This window comes from Lissotriton helveticus, chromosome 9 (genome assembly GCF_964261635.1).
Source record: "Lissotriton helveticus chromosome 9, aLisHel1.1, whole genome shotgun sequence".
NCBI classification, from domain to species: Eukaryota; Metazoa; Chordata; class Amphibia; order Caudata; family Salamandridae; genus Lissotriton; species Lissotriton helveticus.
In genome coordinates this window covers 11,037,875-11,059,467 of record NC_136070.1, presented here as the reverse complement: position 1 = coordinate 11,059,467, position 21,593 = coordinate 11,037,875, and the positions used below count along the sequence as shown (strand labels likewise).

Here is a 21,593-nt window from a genome sequence, read left to right as displayed (position 1 = left end):
TTACACACTGTACATGCAACACTGGTCCCATGCATACAAGCAATTTGAAAGGAATAAAATATAGACAGAGTCAATCTATATTACGAGTGACATGTCCAGCCGGACAGTGGTCTTCAGAGTTTACTCAATTTACACTTCGTTATACCACAAGGAGTACCTTCCACAAGTCAGCCAGTGTGGAACACAAGCCTGTGCCCAGCACTTACAGAACAGGTACAGAGGGTGGATATAGGGAGCAAAGAAGGGCTTTTTAAGGCAAAGCACGTTTTTCTGTTATTAAAGCAATTACACAGAATATTTAAACAAAGCACCATTTAAATCACATAGTAATCACGTTTTTAGCATACTTAGATGACTGGCTCATAAAAGCCAACTCATACAACCAGTGTGTACAACACACTTCAGCCACCATTCAACTACTTCACATCTTAGGGTTTACCATAATCCACGCAATGTCTCACCTATTACCGTTCCGCATACAACAGTACCTCAGTGCCACAATAAACACCTCATAAGCATTAGCATATTCCAGTCCACCCAGGATAGCAAGCATGCAAACCCTCATAACAAAATTCCAGCCTCAACCCTCTCTTCCAGCTCGAGTGTTCATGCAGTTGATAGGGATGATGGCCTCTTGCATATTTATAGTACCTCACGCTAGACTCCAGATGAGTCCCCTACAGGAATGTTTAGCACAACAGTGTAACCAAGCTCAAGGTCAGCTAAGAGATCTGGTGTTGGTGGACGGCTGCACCCATCGCTCTCTGCAGTGGTGGAACACCAAAAACCTTTCAAAAGGGCATCTGTTCATCGAGCAGGTTCCCCAGATAGTGCTAACAGTGGACGCATCGCTCTCCGGCTGGGGAGCTTATCTATTACATCACACTATACAGGGCATGTGGACACCACAACAAAAGTTGTTGCACATAAATCACCTGGAGTTACTAGCCATTTTCCTAGCATTAAAAGCATTGCAGAAACAAATACCAGGCAAAGCTGTCCTAGTCCGCACCGACAATATGACAGCAATGTACTACTTACAGAAACAAGCCGGGCCACACTCCATACAGCTCTCTCAACTAGCACAAAGCACAAGAAATTTTTTCTCCTAGCCCAACATGTTCCAGGAGTCCAGAACAACATAGCAGATCTGTTAAGTCATCAGACGCAACAGATTCACGAATGGGAACTTTATCCAAAGTTCTTCAACCATTTTTCCAGTTGTGGGGGCAGCCAGAGATATATCTCTTTGCCACACACAAAAACACCAGATGCCCTAACTTTGCCGCCAGATATTCACACCCATTGTCCAAAGGCAATGCGATATGGATGAGTTGGTCAGGCAAATTTGCGTACGCTTTTCCGCCTCTCCCACTCATTCCACGCAAACTGCAGCAACACTCACTGACTCTCATCCTAGTTGCTCCAACATGGGCCAGACAACCTTGGTACACCACATTCTGGTACTGTCTGTAGTCCAGCACCAAAAGCTGCACCTCTCCCCATGCCTCTTAACCCAGAACCATGGAGAGATCAGGCACCCGGACCCAGCACAGCTCAACCTAGCGATCTGGCTCCTGAGGTCTTAGAGTTTGGCTACGTTAACCTTCCCCCTGACTGTATGAATGTTATCAGAGAAGCTAGACGCCCCACCACTAGAGCTTGCTATGCAGCCAAGTGGAAAAGAGTTGTCATATACTGCAACAATAACAACATCAATTCCTTAGATGTGTCAATCCAACACATCATAGGTTACCTGCTACATCTCCAAAGGTCTAACCTAGCATACACATCTATCAGGTTACACCTTGCTGGTATAGCAGCCTATTTACAAAACAGACACCATTTGTCACTATTCAGAGTACCTGCCATCAAAGCCTGTATGGAAGGACTCAAAATAATAATTCCACCCAGAGTACCACCCTCACCTGTGTGGAACTTGATTGATTGATTGATTTTATTATGATTTGGAATTCCGCAGAATTCCACATAAAAATACATCTAAAAAACACGTTACATTCCACATATTGTCATTACATCTAAGAACCCTTGTAATCCTAACAGAAGCAATTTTGCGTAATCATGTTGACATACTTGAATTCATACAGATTTATAATTAAGCGCTATCCTAAGACATTCAATATTAAAACTTATCAATAAACAAATGTAAAACAAATGTAGAATTCGCTGTACAGTACTAGATTGTGAACACAAGAACCATGTAAAAAGATAATTTATCTATTCACTAAACTGTACTGTTAACTAATAGCATAACAGTACAAAGAAGTCCAATACCATAAACACACTTCTTTTAGTGTAAAATCTACAATAGATTAGCAGCAACAGGGGTTTAGGGAGGTACTTGGAATCCTAGAAGATAAGAAACTACAAGTTTAAAATAGTGCCCATACTTAATTCCAAAACGAATCTATCGGACCATAAACGTCTAATATATAATAGTCTAGCTGCAGAACGATTTTGGTAAAGTGCTTGAAATCCAATAATTAGTAACTAGCAGCAGAAAACGGTTTATAAAGTGCATATGCTTAATTGTAAACATGAAAAAATAGTGCAAGTGCTATGTACAAACATACTGAGATGATCTTTACGCCCTTCATGAATATTTAAACATTGTTTAAAAAAGCTATTTTTTTTAAAACACATCAGTTCGGATGGGGGGTAAACAAACAGTTTTGGGCCTCCTCTGCAGAAAAAATATTATACTTTAGAAAACAATTCCTTAAATATCTGCAACGTATTGACTGTAATGCGGGACAAACAAGTAAAACATGATTCAAGTCTTGTATACAGGAGTTACATAAATAACAAAACCTTTCATATCTAGGGATACCCTCCCATATTCCTGTTACGATTCGTAGGGGGAGTAAATTCAATCTTAGTAGCAAAATCACCCTACGCACTCCATGTTTAAGATTCTATAAAACATAAAGTTAGGGATTTTTGACAATACTACTCCCCACTATACAATCCATATTTCTATTCTTTGAACATAGTTTAATATCTCTTTCGGGAGAGACCCCATAGATTGTTTTCTTCATTATAATTTTCAATACCCTCTTAGGGAGAACCGCTACCCCTTCCATATCGAAACAAAACATTGATAGTGCTTTTAAATTATTCCTAAAAATAGCACTTTTTTACTTCATATTTACAAATATTTCTCTGTACAATGCTTCCCGGAGCAAAATTTCTGAGCTATTTAACAGTGCATTACTCCATCGTAAGCACGCGGCCATTGAAAGCACATATGTAGAAAGGAGACCAAATTCGAGCCTAAGCGCTGCAATCGGTGCCGCATAATTCAGATTACATATTTGGCGCCAGATTTGTCCTTCCACTCTCTCGAATTTGGCCCACTATTGTGTATCTATTGTTTCGCTGGCATAGCCCAGAGTTGGCGGAATCTTTATTTTATAAACCGAAATAATATGTGAGAAATGTCTTTTCCCACAGTGTGTACAGACCATTAATAGCTAAGGCTTGTGAAATAGCCTTGCCTTTCCAATGGTCCATATGTTTATTCGTTGAACACCTATTTGTAAATATTTTTCCTAAATATGGATAACATTTTACTACTTCCAATTTCTCTTTTCCCCCCGGAACCAATTCAAATGTTTTCTGACCTTACATCCTTTAGCACTAAAGATCATGATTTTGCTTTTCATAATATTTATTTTTAGATAAGAATCCTCTTTATACCTAATTAGCTCACCAAGTCGTCTTTGTAGTCCAATTGGGGTTAAATCCATTTTATGGCATCATCTTCATATAGCAGACAGCTCAACTCTAAGTTTTCTAATTTAGGGGGATCCCCTTTACTAAGCCCCACTCTTCTTGGCATATCATTAATATAGATAGAAAAGAGTAAAGGGGCCAGCAGGCACCCCTGCTTCAAACCATTGTTGGTTACTATTTTTTTCGAGAGGGCTTGTGTTCCCCCTAATAATACTTGAGTCCAAGTAGAAGAGTGGAGAGCAATTATTAACCTTAAAAGATTCCCTGGTATCCCCATGGTGACCAATTTCCTCCACAGCTTCCCCCGATCTACCCTAGCGAATGCTGTGTAGAAATCTATAAAAGCCGAATATAATGGCATGCCCTGACTTACTGGATATTTTTCAGTTAGAGTTTGCAGAATGGAGATATTATCCAGTGTGCCACTATTCTTACGGAATCCTGTTTGTTCCAGTGGGATATAATTATTTCCAAATGCCCACTCTTGGAGATAAGTAAGTATACTCTTTGCAAACAGTTTACCCGTTGCATCTAGGAACGAAATCTGTCTAAAACTGGGCGGGGAATTTTTTGGACCCTTTTTATATAGGGGGATCAGAATACTTCCCTTCCAGGATTGTGGAATATCACCGTAGGTATAAAAATGGGCAAACAACGGGTGGAGTAATTTTGCCCATTCTTCACTATCCTGTTTTATTATAGCTACTGGTATGTCATCTGGGCCCATTGCGCTGCAATATCTTGCCCCTTTAATGTAATGTAACCCTCAATCTCCGTGCATGATGGCGGCCCATAGTCGCCCCCAATAGTTAGGGTGGTATTAACCTCTTGGTTCTGTCCAACTATGGGATTTAAAGCATAGAATTGGGAAATATACATAGACCATTCTGCTTCTGGGATTAAAATAGGTTTTGACTTCTCTCTCCCATCATAAAATGTTGCTATCAGTGCCCAATACTTCCTGGAGTCTCCAGAAAGAGCCACCTCTCGGAGTCTAACCCATTTTTGGTCTTCCACCCTCCTTTGGTCAGCAGTTATTTTCCTTTTCCATACCTATTTCAGCCTATTTATTTCTCTCTGCCTTTGTATCGTGGGCAACCTAAATTGGTCTCTAGTTAAACCATTAATATCTCAATTCATTTTTTTAATTTCCCATGGTATTATTACTAATGGAGTAGAACTAAAAACGTGCTTCTTTTCTCCAATCTAATTACGGCCAAGACTCTCTCGAACCTCTGAACCGGTGTTTCTTGGGAGGGAATAAAGGCGATATTTTCAAAATCCATCTTAAAATTTGGAAGCAAGTTATTTGACCAGCAAGTGCGCCGATTGTTTTGATTATAAGAGACCTTTTCCTCCCTCTGATTCCAAAGTTCAGGCTTCTCAGTTTCCGTGTCCACTTTTACAACTAAAATATTCTGATCACTCATGTTTGTGGCAGATACCTTAAATTGTGTACATACATTAAATAGTTGAAAAGAAACTGCCATGTAGTCAATTAAAGAGTGACCATGCAGCCCTCGGAATGTATAGGCTGAGGGGGAATCCTCCTGAAATTTACAGTTTAACGTTACCAGAACTAAGCTTCTAAAATTTTTCAGGAGTAACAATCCTCGTTTATCTGACCTTATGTGGACCGGCAATACAGAATCTGGAATAGCCCAAACCTCCTCCAGTTCCGGGTTAGAAAAGGGCATAACTGCACTATTGAATAATTTGGCGTTAAAATCACCCACCATAATTATACCCTTGTGCAGACAGAATAGACCAATGTAGTTGACACTCTCCCTGGGGGAATATACACATTTACTAGAAAAAGAAAAATTGCTTGCCCCCGTTTATTTACACCCATCCACAGTTTTGCTACAATACAACATTTTGATGGATGCTTATAAATCACAGGATTCCATACTATATCACAGCTAAGCAAGATAGCTAAACCTCCGCTTGTGTGCCCTTTTACAGATTTTTTTGCTGTACTACAGTACACAAAAGTTCTCGAACTGAAACTCCTCCTCCATCCACGTTTCCTGGAGGCAAATGATTATGGGGTCTAATTCTAAGAATGATTTAGGTTTATAACTTGATTTTCCTACCCACGCCACATTTCAGGATAGAATATTTCCCAATTTGCTACCCACGCACTATGGGCTTTATGGTAGATGTTTTTGACCTATTCAGGGTACCTGCAACCCAACTCCACTTTGCTACCTCATCCTCTCTGTCACGGTTAATGGACCATCAGACTTCTGGTTCTAAAATGTTAATTTCTCTATCTCCTGAGTTTCTCCCTACTGTTATTTCAATATCTTTTAGATTTATAGGGATATTTACACCCTTATTATTGGAGCATCCGTACTCTTGGAACTGATAAATCGTTCCTAAGCTTTCTACTGGAACTCGGCTAGGGGATACAGTAGGGATCACATCTATACCACTTTCCCTAAAGCAGTCCGCATTAGCCATAACCACTGCTGACACTATCCCTGAAGTAAATGTAGCTCTAGTGCTTGGGAGAGTGCTCCTCCAGTCTAAGTAGACCGTCTATCTTTACTGGTTATTAACCCCAAATCCTTTATTTCTGTTAACATCTGTAGGAGGGCACTTCTATTCAGTAACATTGGTTCTGTTTCAAACAGGGAGACAAAAATCAAATTCCTGCTCACTTGCCCGACTCCAGGTTCCGTATTCATTATTGTTCTAATACCAGGCTTCCTGGGCTTCCCTATGGCTGTGTCTCTATCTGTCTTCCCCCTTTGTTATTAAGAACTGTAAACCAGTCGCCCACCCCAGCTGTCCCCTGGCCAGGGTCAAACCTTGCAAGAAGAGTATCCTGCCCACTTCGGTGGAATACATCACCACTTAAGTCCACCGGATGGTCTATGGCACACAAACAATTTCCATTACCTTTCCTAATATGGAGTCACTACTTATCTCATGGTTTATCCCACTTTCTGCCTGGCCCTCTTGGCACTGTGCAGCTATCGACACTTCGTTCACACAAAACAACTGATTATTATTTTCATGCACAGTCTTTTGATCCGTATTCAATATGGATTCGGATTGCCCCAAAGTCCCTGTTTCCATTCTACTTGGAGGAAGATTTATACTCATTATTTCCTCACTTACTGGAAGGATCCGCAGTTTTTTTTCTTTTCTTTTAGGGATACGTCGGTCCCTGGTCTTCCTCTTACCCCTTCGACCAATTCTGACGTGGCCTTCATTCAATACTGGGACCTCCCCTAAAGGTACACTGTCTAGGGTATTGACTAATTCTTCAGTTGGTTTTATGCTTCGATTGATTGTGTTTTATTTTTTTTTTGTTTTTTTTAATCCTCATTTTGCACATGAATGTATAAGGAGTACAGAGGGGAGTTTTAAGACCTCCACTTTTATTCCTTCACTCTCTTTTTCTTTACTTTGCCGGCCACATAGAGTATCCCTTTGGTGGATCTGTCGTGTTTAGTCCTCCTCTATCCTTTATCATATTCAATAATTCTTAGCGAGAAGGGGGGAGCTGGCCAGCCTGGCCACTCGGCGGTAATTATTCCCGTCTGAATTATTGCCAGCGCATTAATCATCGGACATATTGGTGTGTTGTCAGCTTTACCTTACATATTGCTAGTGGAGTGGCTTTCCCATTTTCCCAAAGGTTAAATTTTTGGGAGGGTTATCCCTTCCTATCTTGTTTATGAATTGTTATTATTGAGTTTAGCCAATCCTCATGTAAAGGTGGTATTGGTTTAACCCAGTTCAGGCATATCTCTCTTCTTGCAAGAAGTATCAATACAAATAGTAGATTTTCTTGTTTTTTGGTTAGTCTCTTATCATTTACATTTAACTCAGTACATATCCCAAAAATAATTAATGTTGTACTTACTTTTAGATGAATTCTCAATATCCGACATAACATGTTACCTACTTCTTGCCAGAAGAGTTCCAAACTGGGGCAGCTTTGAAACATGTGTAGGTCATCTGCTTTTTCAAGCCCACACTTAGGGCAGGATTTTATACTTGCTCCTTTGAATTTTGATAGTTTTTTAGGTGTCCAGTATGCCCTATGCAATGTAAGTAAGTGATTCCTCTTTAGGCGTGCTGGTTTGATAATGGACCAACATTTTCCACACGATTTCTGCCATAAGCTTTGAAGTTCAGGCTCATTAATGTCTTTCCTCCAAACTGATTCCGATATTGGAGCTTTATCATCCCCTGCAGCAATTAAAGCCCAATACCATTTGTTGGACTTGGGCCTTGTGGCAGGTTCACCCCTGAACTTTTTGCCTTAAATAATAGTGATTTCTGGTCTTTGCGCACTTTGACACTGTGGCGCAGTGTAAAGTGCGTGCGCACTTGGAGTGTGTGTGTGAGATAGGCCTGCCCTCCCATAGGAATGCATGGGGGAATGTATGTGTCCCTGGTAGTTCCTGATGCGTGGGGAGTGCAGGCTCGAGTTTGGTATGTGTGAACTCGTGGGAGTGAATGCTGCACAACGGTATGTGTGGCTTGTATGTGTCTAGAAGGGAAGTACTACTTCTGGACATTGAGATATGTGTGCTGTGAGGGTGCTGGAGCATGATTGGCTGGAGCTGGCTGGCATGCCAGGCTCCAGGAAGTCTGGATGGGTCTGCCCGGTGGTGAGTGTGAGATTAGCATGAGTGATGTGTGGGAGGAGTGTACCTGTGTCCTGGATGGGCTGGGTTTTCCCCACACAATGCTGGCTCCGCCCCCCTGTGGTGTGACTGATGACCCAAGCCCTGCCAGTGAATAGAATGGGTGGTTGGGCCATCAAGAGTGCTCCAGAACCAGCTGCAACTGGTTCTGCCCCCACCCTGCACCTACAGACAAAGGGTTGCTCTGTATAAAAGAGGGGCTGTGACCCCATGAAAATGTTTCTGGTTGCTGACTTGAATCTGCCAGGGGCGTGCTGCTGCTTGGGCCCAGGGCAAGGCTTGCCTCCCTGGGCCCTGCCCAGCCCCTGGCTTGCTGATGGACTCCTGGTGGACCCTGCTTTCTGGCCCCCTACCTGCTGCATTTCATGAAGGACTCTTTGCTGGACGTGTGAGGCCCTAGCATGGAGGAGCGCTTTCAACTTGGGCTTGAGAGCCCTTTTATTCTCCTTTAGCGCTGGGAGCGCTTTTATTTGCCTGCCTGAGGGAAGCGCTCCTGCCCTTTTTGGTACCCCCGAGTGCTTCGTTGCACTTTATTCCTAATTGACGGGTGCCACCCCGATTATGGCGCCCTTTGCGAGTGCCCACCTCGCTTCACTGGTTACTTTTGGTCTCGAGGGTGTCCACCCCTCTTAAATGCCCAGTTTTCACCGTCGCGGCCGGAGCGCCGCCAAACAGGAAGCCAGGCACTACGGTGCCTGACGCGGGGCGGGACTTCCGGTTTTGGAGGGAAGTCCCGCCCGCCACCGCGCCACGATTGGCTGCCTGCCGCCGTCGACCGGGAGGAGAATGAGGCTGAGCGATGGCCGCCCGGGGCTCCCGTGATGTGGAGAGAGAGCCCCGGGGCAGCCAGCAAAGTGCAGCACCGGAGAGCCCTGCCCAGAGGAGAAGAGCAGCGCCGGAGAAGAGACCGGTGAGTTTTTCCCAGAAGAGGGGGGGTGTCGGGGCATATTACCGGTGCCCGCCCCTCCCCTCCAGTGAAAGGGCCAGTGTCGTTTTGAGTCCCCAGGAGGGGGACTCCAGCAAAGCAGGCAGCATCTTGTGAAGGAGCCCGGAGAGGCTCAGGGGCCCAATTGTTTTTATTTCGAGTCCCCCGGGAGGGACTCCTACGATAGTGACGGGCCCAGAGAGGCTCGTGGGGGCATTGTTGGTTTGGAGCGCTGCGAGGCTCCCCCAGAGGGCCAACCCCTGCCACAGTTGTTCTCAGAGCCACGAGGGCTCCAGGCGGCATTTCTCTGTTTGGCGAGCCACAGAGGCTCAAGGGGGCACAGTAGTTTTACGAGCCCTGACAGGCTCAGGTGAACATTTTATTTGTTCAGGGCCTGGAAGGCTCCAACGTTGTCCCCACCATTCTCACCAGTTGCCCAGCACTTTGTGGGCAACTGCCACGTTTAGGCTGGTGTACATTTGGCTTATTACAGCCTGCCCTGACTCTGAGACACAGGGCGTCCTAGCCCCAACAAGGCCAGTTGGCCTAGGGAAAGTCACAGTTGGTGACTAATGTGGATTTTGCTACTGTTACCTTTAGGTTCTGGCGCAGTGGCGCAACCTGGACTTTGTGAGTTCTGCGCTAAAGGTGATTTATGCGCTATCTGAGGTTTAGATGCTGTTATGATCTATGTCCTATTGCTTTTGGGTGTTAGGAAATGTACAATGTGTAGTATGTTTTGCGCACCCTGTGTTCTGCACCTCTGAATGTGTTGTTGATACATTATGTGCCCTGTTCCTTACACCGCTGAACGTGTGTTGATGCGTCATGTGTTCCTTACACCGCTGAATGTAGGTTCTGCATCATGTGTTTTGTCCCCAGGTCTATGCCCCTATGTGTATTGTGATACTGAGGTGGTTGTTCTTGCTAGTGCAGGTGGTGCTAGTAAGGTCCTGGTTCCCTACGTGACCTGTTCCTAGGGTGGTTAGGATTGCGTAGGGGGGACTTACCAGTTACCAGTGGGTACTGGTTGTGTGCTTTATGTCCTATTTTGTGTTACAGTGATCTTGTGTTATAAGTGATCCCAAGGGCTTGATACTAAGCTTGCCCCCTGACCAGAGTCCCAGGACCAGTGGACTCTATGGTGCCTTCCCTGCCAAATTGCTGGGACTTGTCTGGTCTCCCTTGGCCCCTGGGGCCTCACTGAAGTGTGCCTAGCTCGTTCCCCTCGGCAGCTCGTGCCGGCAGCCCGTCCAAGCCTCGAGCAGCGCCGCTCTCCCCTGAGCCGCGCCGCTTCGCTGGGTCGCCCGCATCCTGCCTTCCCCGCCTCTTCTGAGCCGCACACATTGGTCGCCGCAGAGAAACGCTTGTACCATGCCGGCAGCCCGTCCAAGCCTCGAGCCGCGCCGCTCTCCCCTGAGCCGCGCCGCTTCGCTGGGCCGCCCGCTCAAGTTTACTAAGGAGGTCACTCGCATTATCCCACGCAACCAGGATGGGAGGTACTGTCCGATAGGCTCTATGTTCTAAGTTCTAGGCCTACAAGTATTGTATTCTACGTTCAGAAAGTGCTATTCCTGACAGTGGTCCAGGTGGCCCTGTCTTGTAAATAATCCCTTGTAAATTCTGCCCGTGCCTCTGGCACATTGTAAAGTGTGTGTTTTATCTAATGTGTTTTGGTGTAATACAAAGGCTATTTTTATATAACCTTGTGTGGAGTTTCCTTTGTGGTGGGCCTTTGGGTGTTGTTGCTGGGGTGCGTGCGCAAATACTTAACTTACATCGCCTCCAAGTTTAGCCTTGCTGCTCGCGCCACGTTACCTAGAGGGTGAGTTGGGGTTATCTTGGCGTGTAACTCCCTTGCCCTGACTTGGGGGTGGTGGTCTCTGACTGACTTTGGCGAAAGCCCTGGCCAGCCGGGGATCCCATTTCCAACATTTTGAAATTTCTTTCTTCATTGGGGAGATTTTGATGATCTCTTTCTCTATTTCTTTATTTCCTTTTTTCTCCTCCGTCAGGGAACCTGCCCAGCTTGTAAGTTGATAATATTTAAATTTTGACAGAGTTCCGTTGGTAGTTTCTGTGAGATGCTCCCAGGATTCTACTGAGTTCTCTATCATCAGTTGTCCCCATTTGTCAATTCCTGCCGATCTTAGTGGGATTGCTAGGGCATCTTTTAAGCACTCAGGGGTGCCTGGAGAATCCCAGATAGGCGCTAAAGAACTATAATAAGGGATATCTAGGATGGTTCTCATTTGATACCAGAGTTTCGCAGCATTTTTTAGTACCTTTAGTTTTATCTTTTTAAAGAATTTGGGGTGTCCAAATTTAAATAGGAAGTGGTCAGATTTGTTTGTTAATATTTGGAGAAATTGGGGATAGAGTTCATACTTTTTCACAAGCAATCTTACATTCTTAAATTGGAAAGCTGTACAATATTCCACGATGTCTGGGCTGGCCATTCCCCCTTGTTCTTTTTTCCTTCTGATTTTATTCCAGGCAATCCTTGACCCTTTTGAAGCCCAAATAAAGTTCGCAATTTCACCCTGGATTTTCTTCAAGTGGTCTCTTTTGAACTCCAATGGTGTAACATTAAAGAGATAGGTAAATTTGGGAAGTATCGACATTTTTACCAAGTTTGATCTTCCTATCATGTTAAGAGGAAGCTTGTCCCAAACCTTCGGCTGATTGTGTTACTTTTTTTAAAAATAGAGTAAAGTCGTAATGGGGGAGTTACTGGGGATCCTTTAAAATGTGATTTTTCCCCTTGACTAATAAACTGTGCGCTCTCCTGAGGTTTAACTGAGGGTAAACTAACAGTTGGGCTACTTCCAAAGGAGACGCTTTTAAATCCCACATTCCCTTCTTCCTTTTCCTCATCCTTCAATTTAGTACCACTCTTTGGCATCCTGTTACACATTTGACATGCATGACTGGGTACTTCAGAACCCTTTTCCAAATTCTTTATGGCTTGCTTGGTTTGATTAAATTCTTGAATCCCTGTTAGTATGGGCGTGAGGACATCCAATATATGATCTGTATTTACTGTGCTTTTTTCTAGCAAAGATAAAATTGCAGATAGAATTCTCTCTAGAGCGTAAAGAATATCCAAGCTACCCCCCCCATCCGCACCTTCTCAAATGAATTCATATTATCTGCCCCCTTGTCCGTTGATAAGCCTGAAATCCCTTCAACGGAAAGTTCTAGTAAAGCAACAGCATGGGACGAACTAGTAGGAGTACTACTATACAGAGCAGGCATATGTGGTTGACCAGATGTTAAAACCGGGGACAGCTCTGGACCCATCTCTAAGGCTCCTGCCTTTTGCAGCTGTGCTGTTAGCTCTTTGTTCTTTTCCATTTGCTTGGCTATATCCGGTAGAGGGTAATCCTCCATTTTCACCTGCCCAGAGCCATTGCTACATTCTATACACTGTGTCGCTTTTAATGACACATCACTTAGATTGGGTAGCAAAACACCAGGCTCAAATTTGTTCTTACTTCTTGAACAAACTTGAGGATTGTCAAAAAGGGATACCAATCCTGCCAATGGTGATAATGGGGGTGTGTCCTTTTCTTGCCACATTCTTATTGGGGGGGTCTTTTACTTTGTCCACCGACAAATCCACTTCCATTTCCGATTTACTACCCTCCCCCCCTAATTGTGAAGCAGCAGTTTCACCTGGTGGTTGTACAGATTTTCCACCAGTATTGTTCTGTTGAATAATTACAGCAGGGTAACGAGCTGCCCTAACTTCTGAATTAGTGGGCTGGATACCCTTCTCATTCTCTGATGTTATATGAGGTGTGTCCATCACCTCATTTTCCTGGACCTCGTTTATTTCCGCATTCAGGCCCCTCCCTCACTTAGAACACCTCACAGCTTTTGTAAACATTGACATTACCGATGGATACATTTTCAAATGAGAAAGGTGATCCCTATTTCTCCTGCGCCAAATGGTTTCTGAAGCTTAAGAGGACTCCTCTGGCTTGGGAGACTGCACTCAGAGACTGCTCCTGTTTTCACTTTTACACTTGAGCGCAGACACCTAGATGGCATTACCACTTAATCCAGTCCTCTTACTGCTTATTCCTCGCTACCTGCTACGGTTTCAGCCTCCCAACTTCCGCCGCTCAATCCGCACAGCAGCACTGTGGCAATAGGTGGTTAGAAGTTGGTTAGAAGTTAGGGGCAGGTGGGAGCAGGTAGACGAGCAGGTGGCTTTAATGCAGCTTCAGCACAACATAGGCTTTCAACACTACTTGGCCCTCTTGGTTCCAAACGGCATCAGCCGTTGTCAATAGCACACAACCAAACGGCGCACAAGACAAAGGGCGTAGAGCTTAGAGCTGAAGGCACTGGAGGCTAAATCCGCACTGCTTATTATCCTTTGCCTGGCTGAAGCACAGAGGAAAGAAAAAGAGGAAAACTGCCAGTTCAACTCAGCAGCACAATTGCTGGACCTTCTGCTACTGTACTGCTCCTTCCTTCGCTCCTTAGGCCCTCCAAAGGTGAGAGATGAAAGAGAAAATTCTCAGACTGTCATCGTGCCCCCAGACATCAAGCCGCGAACCACAGGGGGGGTCACAGAAGTCGCGGGCCGCTACACACTGCTACCACCGCACTCTGTGACCGCACACCACACACCGTGCCATAGCCCACGACCCCCCTCCAACTGCTAATGAGGGCGGGAATCGGGGCTGAAGCGAACTGGGCGCAGAGCGATACTCACAGGTGGGAGCGGGAGTTCAAGCTGCGGGCGGGCAACCCTTCCTCGTCGTCCTCGGCCGGCTGAACGAGCGGGCGGGCATGCTCAGGGCGATTTCAGGATGTTGCTGCCGGCTGCAAGCAGGGACCTCGGATCGGGAGAGCGAGACGTCCACGCCTGCTGCCAGCTGGTACTGCTTGCTTGCTACTGCTACTGCACGCAAAGGCGAAAACACGGACTGGACTATCTCAGTGGTGAGTTTGTGCACATCAACTGCTCAATGGAGTCACGTACCTTCCACTGAAGGCACTTTTCTAGGATGCTGCAGTCTTTCGCGGTTCTGGGCAACCCCTCCCGCAACACAAAAGTCAGGTCGCCTCACTTCTGGTGAAAGGGGGCCAAGTGGAGGACTCGGTTCACCGTCTCTAAAATGCAGCAGTCTTTCGGGGCTCCGGACATCCCCCCCACGACACCAAAGTCTGGTCGCTCACCTCTAATGAAGAGGGGCCAAGTAAGGGGCTTGATTCACTGTCTGCTACTTCAGCGGCTGCTTCAGCGGCTCTGGCAGCTGCTCGGCGTTTACAGCGTTCTCAATCACAGCCGCTCACAGCTGTTCTGCTCTTCGCGTCTCCTCGGCAAGCCGGCAAGACCTGGACTGAATTCAGTAGGAACAACGTGCAGTCACGAGGGCGGAGCAGCAGCAGACATCTGTTCCACCCAGAGTACCACCCTCACCTGTGTGGAACTTAAATATTGTTCTCACAAGACTAATGGGTCCTCCATTCGAACCTCTGCACAAATGCAAATTGCAAATTCTCACATGGAAAGTCGCTTTCCTAGTGGCCATTACGTCCCTTAGAAGAGTCAGTGAGCTACAGGTACTTACTATTCATGAACCATTTTTACAACTCCATCATAACAAAGTGGTTCTCAGAACAAATCCAAAATTACTTCCTAAAGTTATTTCTCCCTTTCATCTCAATCAGTCTGTAGAGTTGCCAATATTTATCTCGCAACCACAAACAGACGCAGAAAGAGCTCTACATACGCTAGATGTGAAAAGAGCACTCCTTTATTATATTGACAGAACAAAACCTTTTTGAAAAACACAACAACTTTTTGTGCCCTCCTCACCATCACATAAAGGCAATCCCATATCAAAATCTGGATTTGCAAGGTGGATTGTCAAATGCATACAAATTTGCTATCAGAAAGCAAAACTTACATTATCTATACCTCCTAAAGCCCACTCTACCAGAAAAATAGGGGCTTCAATGACTTTCTTAGGGAACATTCCCTTAGATCACATCTGCAAAGCAGCTACATTTTCTACACCGCACACATTCACAAAACACTATTGTGTAATGTAATGTAATGTGTAATGTAATGTGTATACTTGTAAAGCGCACTGTTGCCAGTCGGCGTATACCGCTGGGGAACCCGTCCTGGCTTTCCCTGTGGGATGGTCCCTGCTGGGGATCCTCAAGGTGGAGCCAGGCATCCCCGGCGTTGATGGGGCCGTTGTGGAGATTAGGCAAGCTAATGCCCAGAGTTGCCGAGTGGGACCCCTGGTTAGAGTAAGCACCGAGGCGAGAATGATCGAGTCCGCTGACCCTGGTCCACGACCCTGCCGCGTCGGGAATCGAACCCTGGTCCCGGGCCGACTTCTGCTTCCGGGTCTGCCGCCTCTAACCAGTGAGCCACACCACTCCACACCAGTGAGCCACACCACTCCGCAAAGCAACAAGCTTGTGTGGGCCAAGCTGTACTCAGAACATTATTTCAAACAACTGCAACAGATACTGGTGGTCGCTGCTAAGGTGGAGTACTGTTATACATTCTATGCACAGTGTGTAATCTGCAGCTCATATGCCTCGAACGGAATATGCTACTTACCAGTATTCATCTGATCTTGGCATGTAGAGCTGCAGATTCACACACGCCCACCCGCCTCCCCGGCTACCTTTATCTGTTCTAGTATTATCTTAATTAGATACAGCATACATGGGCATCTTCTCTGTTTCTGTTTCTCACAAAACTCCATAACAAAAACAATCTGAAGATGGAGCCGATGCACATGTGCACTATGGTCCAAAGGAGGAGTCACCTTTCGCGTGACTTCCAAAGACTTTTCCAGGACAACAACAAAGTGCAAACATCCGGGCCCAACACCAGAAGGCGATCTACGCACAGTGAATCTGCAGCTCTACATGCCAAGAACAGATGCATACTGGTAAGTAGCATATTCCTTTTGGAGTGCTCGGAGTTCTTTATTTTTGATTTAGACCTGATCCAGCAGAAGAAGAAATGGTGGCTCTTCTCCCTCTTGAACACCCATCACTTGAAACTTTGTGCTGATTAAGACTTTTGGAACTGTGTGTGCACCCTGTCTCGCCAGCCACATGTCATGGTTTTGAACAGGTCTTAGCCTTTGTGCAGAGTGAATTCTGTGACCCTGTAGTCCAGGAGAGTCTGCTTTGAAGATTACTGTTGAGCCGATCAGGCCGTATCTGGTTTATGGAGGAAAGTCAGCAACCCCATATGCCAAGCATAGACTGCTGTGAAAATGACCACTGTGTTGATCAGACCACTGCCCTTTTGCAGAGTAAGGTCATTGACCCCGAATACCAGGTGGGGCCAACGGAAAGGACGAAAACTGCTGTCTGGTTCAAGCCATCATTGTGAGGAGAGGCCACCGTAGTGACCCTTTTTGAGGGGAGACCACTGTAATGGCAATCGCCTGGAGGACAGGACATCCTACGCGGCCGTGAAGATTTCGGTTGTGCCTTTTGGGTTACTGCCCTTGTGCAGAGTAAGGTCAGTGACCCAGAATGCCACTGGGGAGGACAAGGCTGCCGTCTGGTTCAAGCAATCCTTATGCGGAGAGGCCACCACAGTGGCCCATGCGGTCCCGAACCCCGACTGAGGATTGGAACCGGAGCAGCCTGCTCCCCTCCCCTATAACCTCTTCGATGTCATGAGTCACGGTGAGCATGTGCTGATGACGGCCGGGAGCCGTCATGACCATGCCCGCGATTGGAATGTTCAGCACTGCGGCGGAATTCGCGCCGCAGTAATGAGGATAAAGGATCAGAAGGACTTACTGTCTCGCCAAAGATGGTGCGGTGGACGCCGAGCTGCTGCTCCTGGAGAACCACCAGTGCTACTCACCAAAAACAGCCCCTGCTGCTCCCTGCGGAGACTGCGGTCACGCCAGCCTTGCTGCAGTGGGTATGACTGATCATGGGACTGGAAGGCCCTGGGGAAACTTGTTCTGCGCAAGTAAAACAAATATTCCCTTTGGGTATGAAAGGAACAGGATACAAGGTTTAACTCACAACTAGGTCGTACCTCACAAGGTGCACAATAATACATTTCATCACGGAAAAATCGCTCCTAATATTCGAATCAATTGCTAAATAGCACCGAAGTTATACAAAACTCTTTTATTGTTAAAAAACTGGTTACAATATTAACATTTCAATACACTTCCTATCTATCACTGTTTTATGCAAAACAATTGATAAAAACAATTCAGAAAAACAATAAATGTAAAATCACCAATTACAATCAGTTTACACAATATACCATGACATAAAAAGAGAACAATAGTTAGACAATATACTTTGTCTTTCAAAGGAACACATCCTATGGGACAGTTTGGAAACCTGGCCTGGATGCTCTCATTTTCGTATCTGAAGGTCCAAATTTGACCTTGGGTTATGTACAATGATGCGTCGACGCGTTTCGATGGGTTTGATTACTATTCCATCTTTATCAAGACAATAGTTAGTTTGTTTCTCTCTGTATTCCTTATTGTATAGCTTGGTTTACATGCCCTGTATAAAGCAAGTATATATAGAGAACTTTTTATTTAAATTACACAAAAATGCTAATTACAATGTCAAACAGAGTCTACAAAAAACCTTATATTTTGTTATGTTTTGCTTTGTTATGCACATCTTTAAAAACCAATTCATCACCATTCAAAAACCACACTGATTCTACACCATTATGTATACAGGCACTCAAACAAATCTAATTTCACCACTTGTAAATACACCCGTGCCTCTATCTATAAACATTTGAATTCATTGGAAAATCATGAGTCACATTTCTATAGTCATTGTCGAATGGATCTCATATTATTACCTTAATCAGACCGAAATCGTTGCTAAATCATTCTATAGGTCAGACCAAAAATTACATATACAGCCACCTATCTCCTTGAAACTTGTTCTGCTACACAGTACTTCTGGCACTGGAACACTTTTGATTTTCGTCAGAGTGGGACTCCTGAGACTCAGACTGCTAGTGGGGCCTACCCTGAATGTCGCCAACAGTGAATGGGGAATAACCACTACCATGAGTGAGAGGGAAGTTGGCCTCAGTGACCCGCCTGTTGAAACACTAGAGCTCTGACCTCAGGGGGCTCTTTGTATTGTTTGTGTGAGCTGTATTTTACTTTGTGGTTGTATATAAATTCTCTGTTTGTCATAAAATGAAGTATTTGAGTGGATAATAATTTATTGGTGCTGCTGACTGTATTTTGCGTTGTGAGCCTGTGTTCACCCCTCTGTGTCTACCTCCCCCTGAGAAGTCTTCGATTGTTCGACTTGCACTATCGCTGAGAGTCAAGTGCTGTACGGGTTCTTGGCCCAGTGGCTCAGGACCCATAGTAGGTTGGACATTGGGAGTAAAGGGCCTCCACCCCCATGATTGGACCCAGTAGCTCCTGCTTGCCCCGGGTCCCTCTGAAAGGGGTTGAAAGGTGCTTCATCCTGAGTCTCAGATGGACAGCTCCAGTTCCATCCTCTGGCATTGTCATCTCCTTCGTTGATGGGGTCAGTTGCTGCTGGCTGCTTTCAGGGAAGTTGTTGGTAGACTGAAGAATTCATGTTTTTCTTCTGTGAGTCGCCTGGATCAGGGGGTAATGATGTCGCAGCGGGCACCAAAGGCTCTCACCACACGTCGCTTGATTCATCGAGGAGGTACACACCTTTCAGGACAGAAACCTTTGTAGATACTTTTCACGAAGTTTAATAAAACTTGGAACTTTTTGTACTTTCTGTAGTCACATGGGTCACCCGGTCTCCTGGCTCCTTCAGGCCATTGGTCACCTGCAGGTATTCCTTCTTCTTGCCCGGTGTCTCTCCAGGGTGTGCAATAATTCAGTACAATTCTGCTAAATCTTTGCCATCTACATTGAGCACTATTTGACTGGTATCACGTAGTGCATCTGGTTCTGGCCTCTGCACAAGTGTATTAACTACAGAAGTCCTACCTCTCCAACGAGTGATCTGAACTCACCTACATTGTGTGTCTCTCTCAGGGTGTAAATGCACAGACATAGTGTACTCTCAGAGCCAATACAGGTATGAGTGTACTGTCCTGCCCAAGTATTATGTATGAGTCAGCGTCAGCCACGTGCATCACTTCTGTGCAGCTAGCTGCCTCAATTTTGGGCTGGAGTAGTGAGCTCAAATCATGCCCAAGGCCACCGGCTGGCATTGCCCATGCTTAATTGCTATTAAAATGTTTGAACAAAATATGCTTTTGTTGTAATACTTAGAAATGTAAAGGTGCTGCTGTGGTTCGGGTCTAGAGAGATGATGCATTTTGTAGTGATGCGATGGTGCCTACATGCACTGCCTTTGAGACGCACTGTAAGTGCTCAGGAGGTAGTGGATTCCTACTCACCTCTGCCCTTTTCATCTCATTTCTGCTCTCTCAAAGGTGTATCTGTGCCGCGCTGCCTTCTATGGGTTCACGAAGAGGTACACCAAGGCGATCATGAACTGCAACGAAGCCATCAAGTTGGAGCCTTCCAGTGTCCGAGCTTACCTGTACCGCGGAGCCCTGAAATACTACGCACAGGTGAGTCCCTGATAGTGTCTGATGGTGTATGAGTGCATGCTGAAGGGTCTGTCAGTGGTATGTAGAGTTAGCACCAACCATTGAAGCACCGGGCACAGGTGAGGCGCTGATAGTGTCTGATGGTGTATGCGTGCATGCTGAAGGGTCTGTCAGTGGTATGTAGAGTTAGCACCAACCATTGAAGCACCGGGCACAGGTGAGTCCCTGATAGTGTCTGATGGTGTATGAGTGCATACTGAAGGGTCTGTCAGTGGTATGTAGAGTTAGCACCAACCATTGAAGCACCGGGCACAGGTGAGTCCCTGATAGTGTCTGATGGTGTATGCGTGCATGCTGAAGGGTCTGTCAGTGGTATGTAGAGTTAGCACCAACCATTGAAGCACCGGGCACAGGTGAGTCCCTGATAGTGTCTGATGGTGTATGCGTGCATGCTGAAGGGTCTGTCAGTGGTATGTAGAGTTAGCACCAACCATTGAAGCACCGGGCACAGGTGAGTCCCTGATAGTGTCTGATGGTGTATGAGTGCATACTGAAGGGTCTGTCAGTGGTATGTAGAGTTAGCACCAACCATTGAAGCACCGGGCACAGGTGAGTCCCTGATAGTGTCTGATGGTGTATGCGTGCATACTGAAGGGTCTGTCAGTGGTATGTAGAGTTAGCACCAACCATTGAAGCACCGGGCACAGGTGAGGCGCTTATCCTACAAGAGAAGTGATTGAAGGGTCTGTGAACAGTAGGTGGGAGGTGCTAGGCATACCTGAGCCCCCTCCCTCACTATGTGAGAACTTATTTGAAGGTTCTGTAAATAGTAGGCGGGGGCTCCTACCTTCGAAGTACCGGGCACTAAATGAGAACTTGAGGGGAGTGTGAACAGGAGGCTGCCTCCGAAGCCTACAGCCAGCAGAGTCTCTTGCACCACATGAGATACTTTACGAGTACATATGCAGGCCGAGAGCGTGGCAGCACTCGTGCCTCTGCCATACTGGGCACAACCGAGTCTATGTCTGACCCTGTGTGTGAATCCGCACATTTATCTATGGGTAGTGGGATGAAAGTGCTCTGATCACTAAGGGACTCTGCAAAGGGGAGGATCCTTGTAGGAATGTTTGAGTGTCACCTGTGAGTGGAGTCCTGCTGGAGCCCCTGGTGCTGAGAACTATGTTTCCAATGACTATTGGTTCTCCATCGACATATACTTCCCTGATTTCTATGCGGCCACACCTCAATCCTAGTGGCGGGCCATCCCATCATGCCCCATTGTCCGTTCTCTACCCTGATGATCTCCCATGCACGATTCCTACAAACACACCATCTCAATCGAAGTCTAGGCTCTTGCCCCACATGGATTCTACCCAACCCACTCCATCCCACCCCCCCCTATCCTCTACTTCTAGCTCACCCCACCACTCCCCATCCCCCTTTCCTCTCACCACACAAACTGGTACTACACAAGAAGACATCATGGACTCATTGGCTCCCCTGACCTCTCCATTACCGCATCTGACCCACCAGTTTACCCAAGAGATAACACATCTTGGGTGGAACCATCCGCGCAATCACTATCCTTTAGCCCAGGTTCCACGACTTGAAGAGATCTCTCTCCACCGACTCACGGATGAATTTCTTGATCTGAAAACCCTCTCTATCGAACATCTCCCTC

General features: G+C 45.9%; 1 protein-coding gene across 3 annotated transcripts in view; it reads left to right on the top strand.

Annotated features, from left to right (window-relative positions):
* The window catches only part of TTC6 (tetratricopeptide repeat domain 6), a 1,585,904-nt gene that overhangs the window by 1,243,368 nt on the left and 320,943 nt on the right, over window positions 1-21,593 (top strand). For all 3 annotated transcript variants that reach the window (XM_078659352.1, XM_078659351.1, XM_078659353.1), the window contains exon 24: window positions 19,793-19,933. In XM_078659352.1, the coding sequence (XP_078515478.1) occupies window positions 19,793-19,933 (141 nt within the window). The remainder of the gene's footprint in view (window positions 1-19,792; window positions 19,934-21,593) is intronic.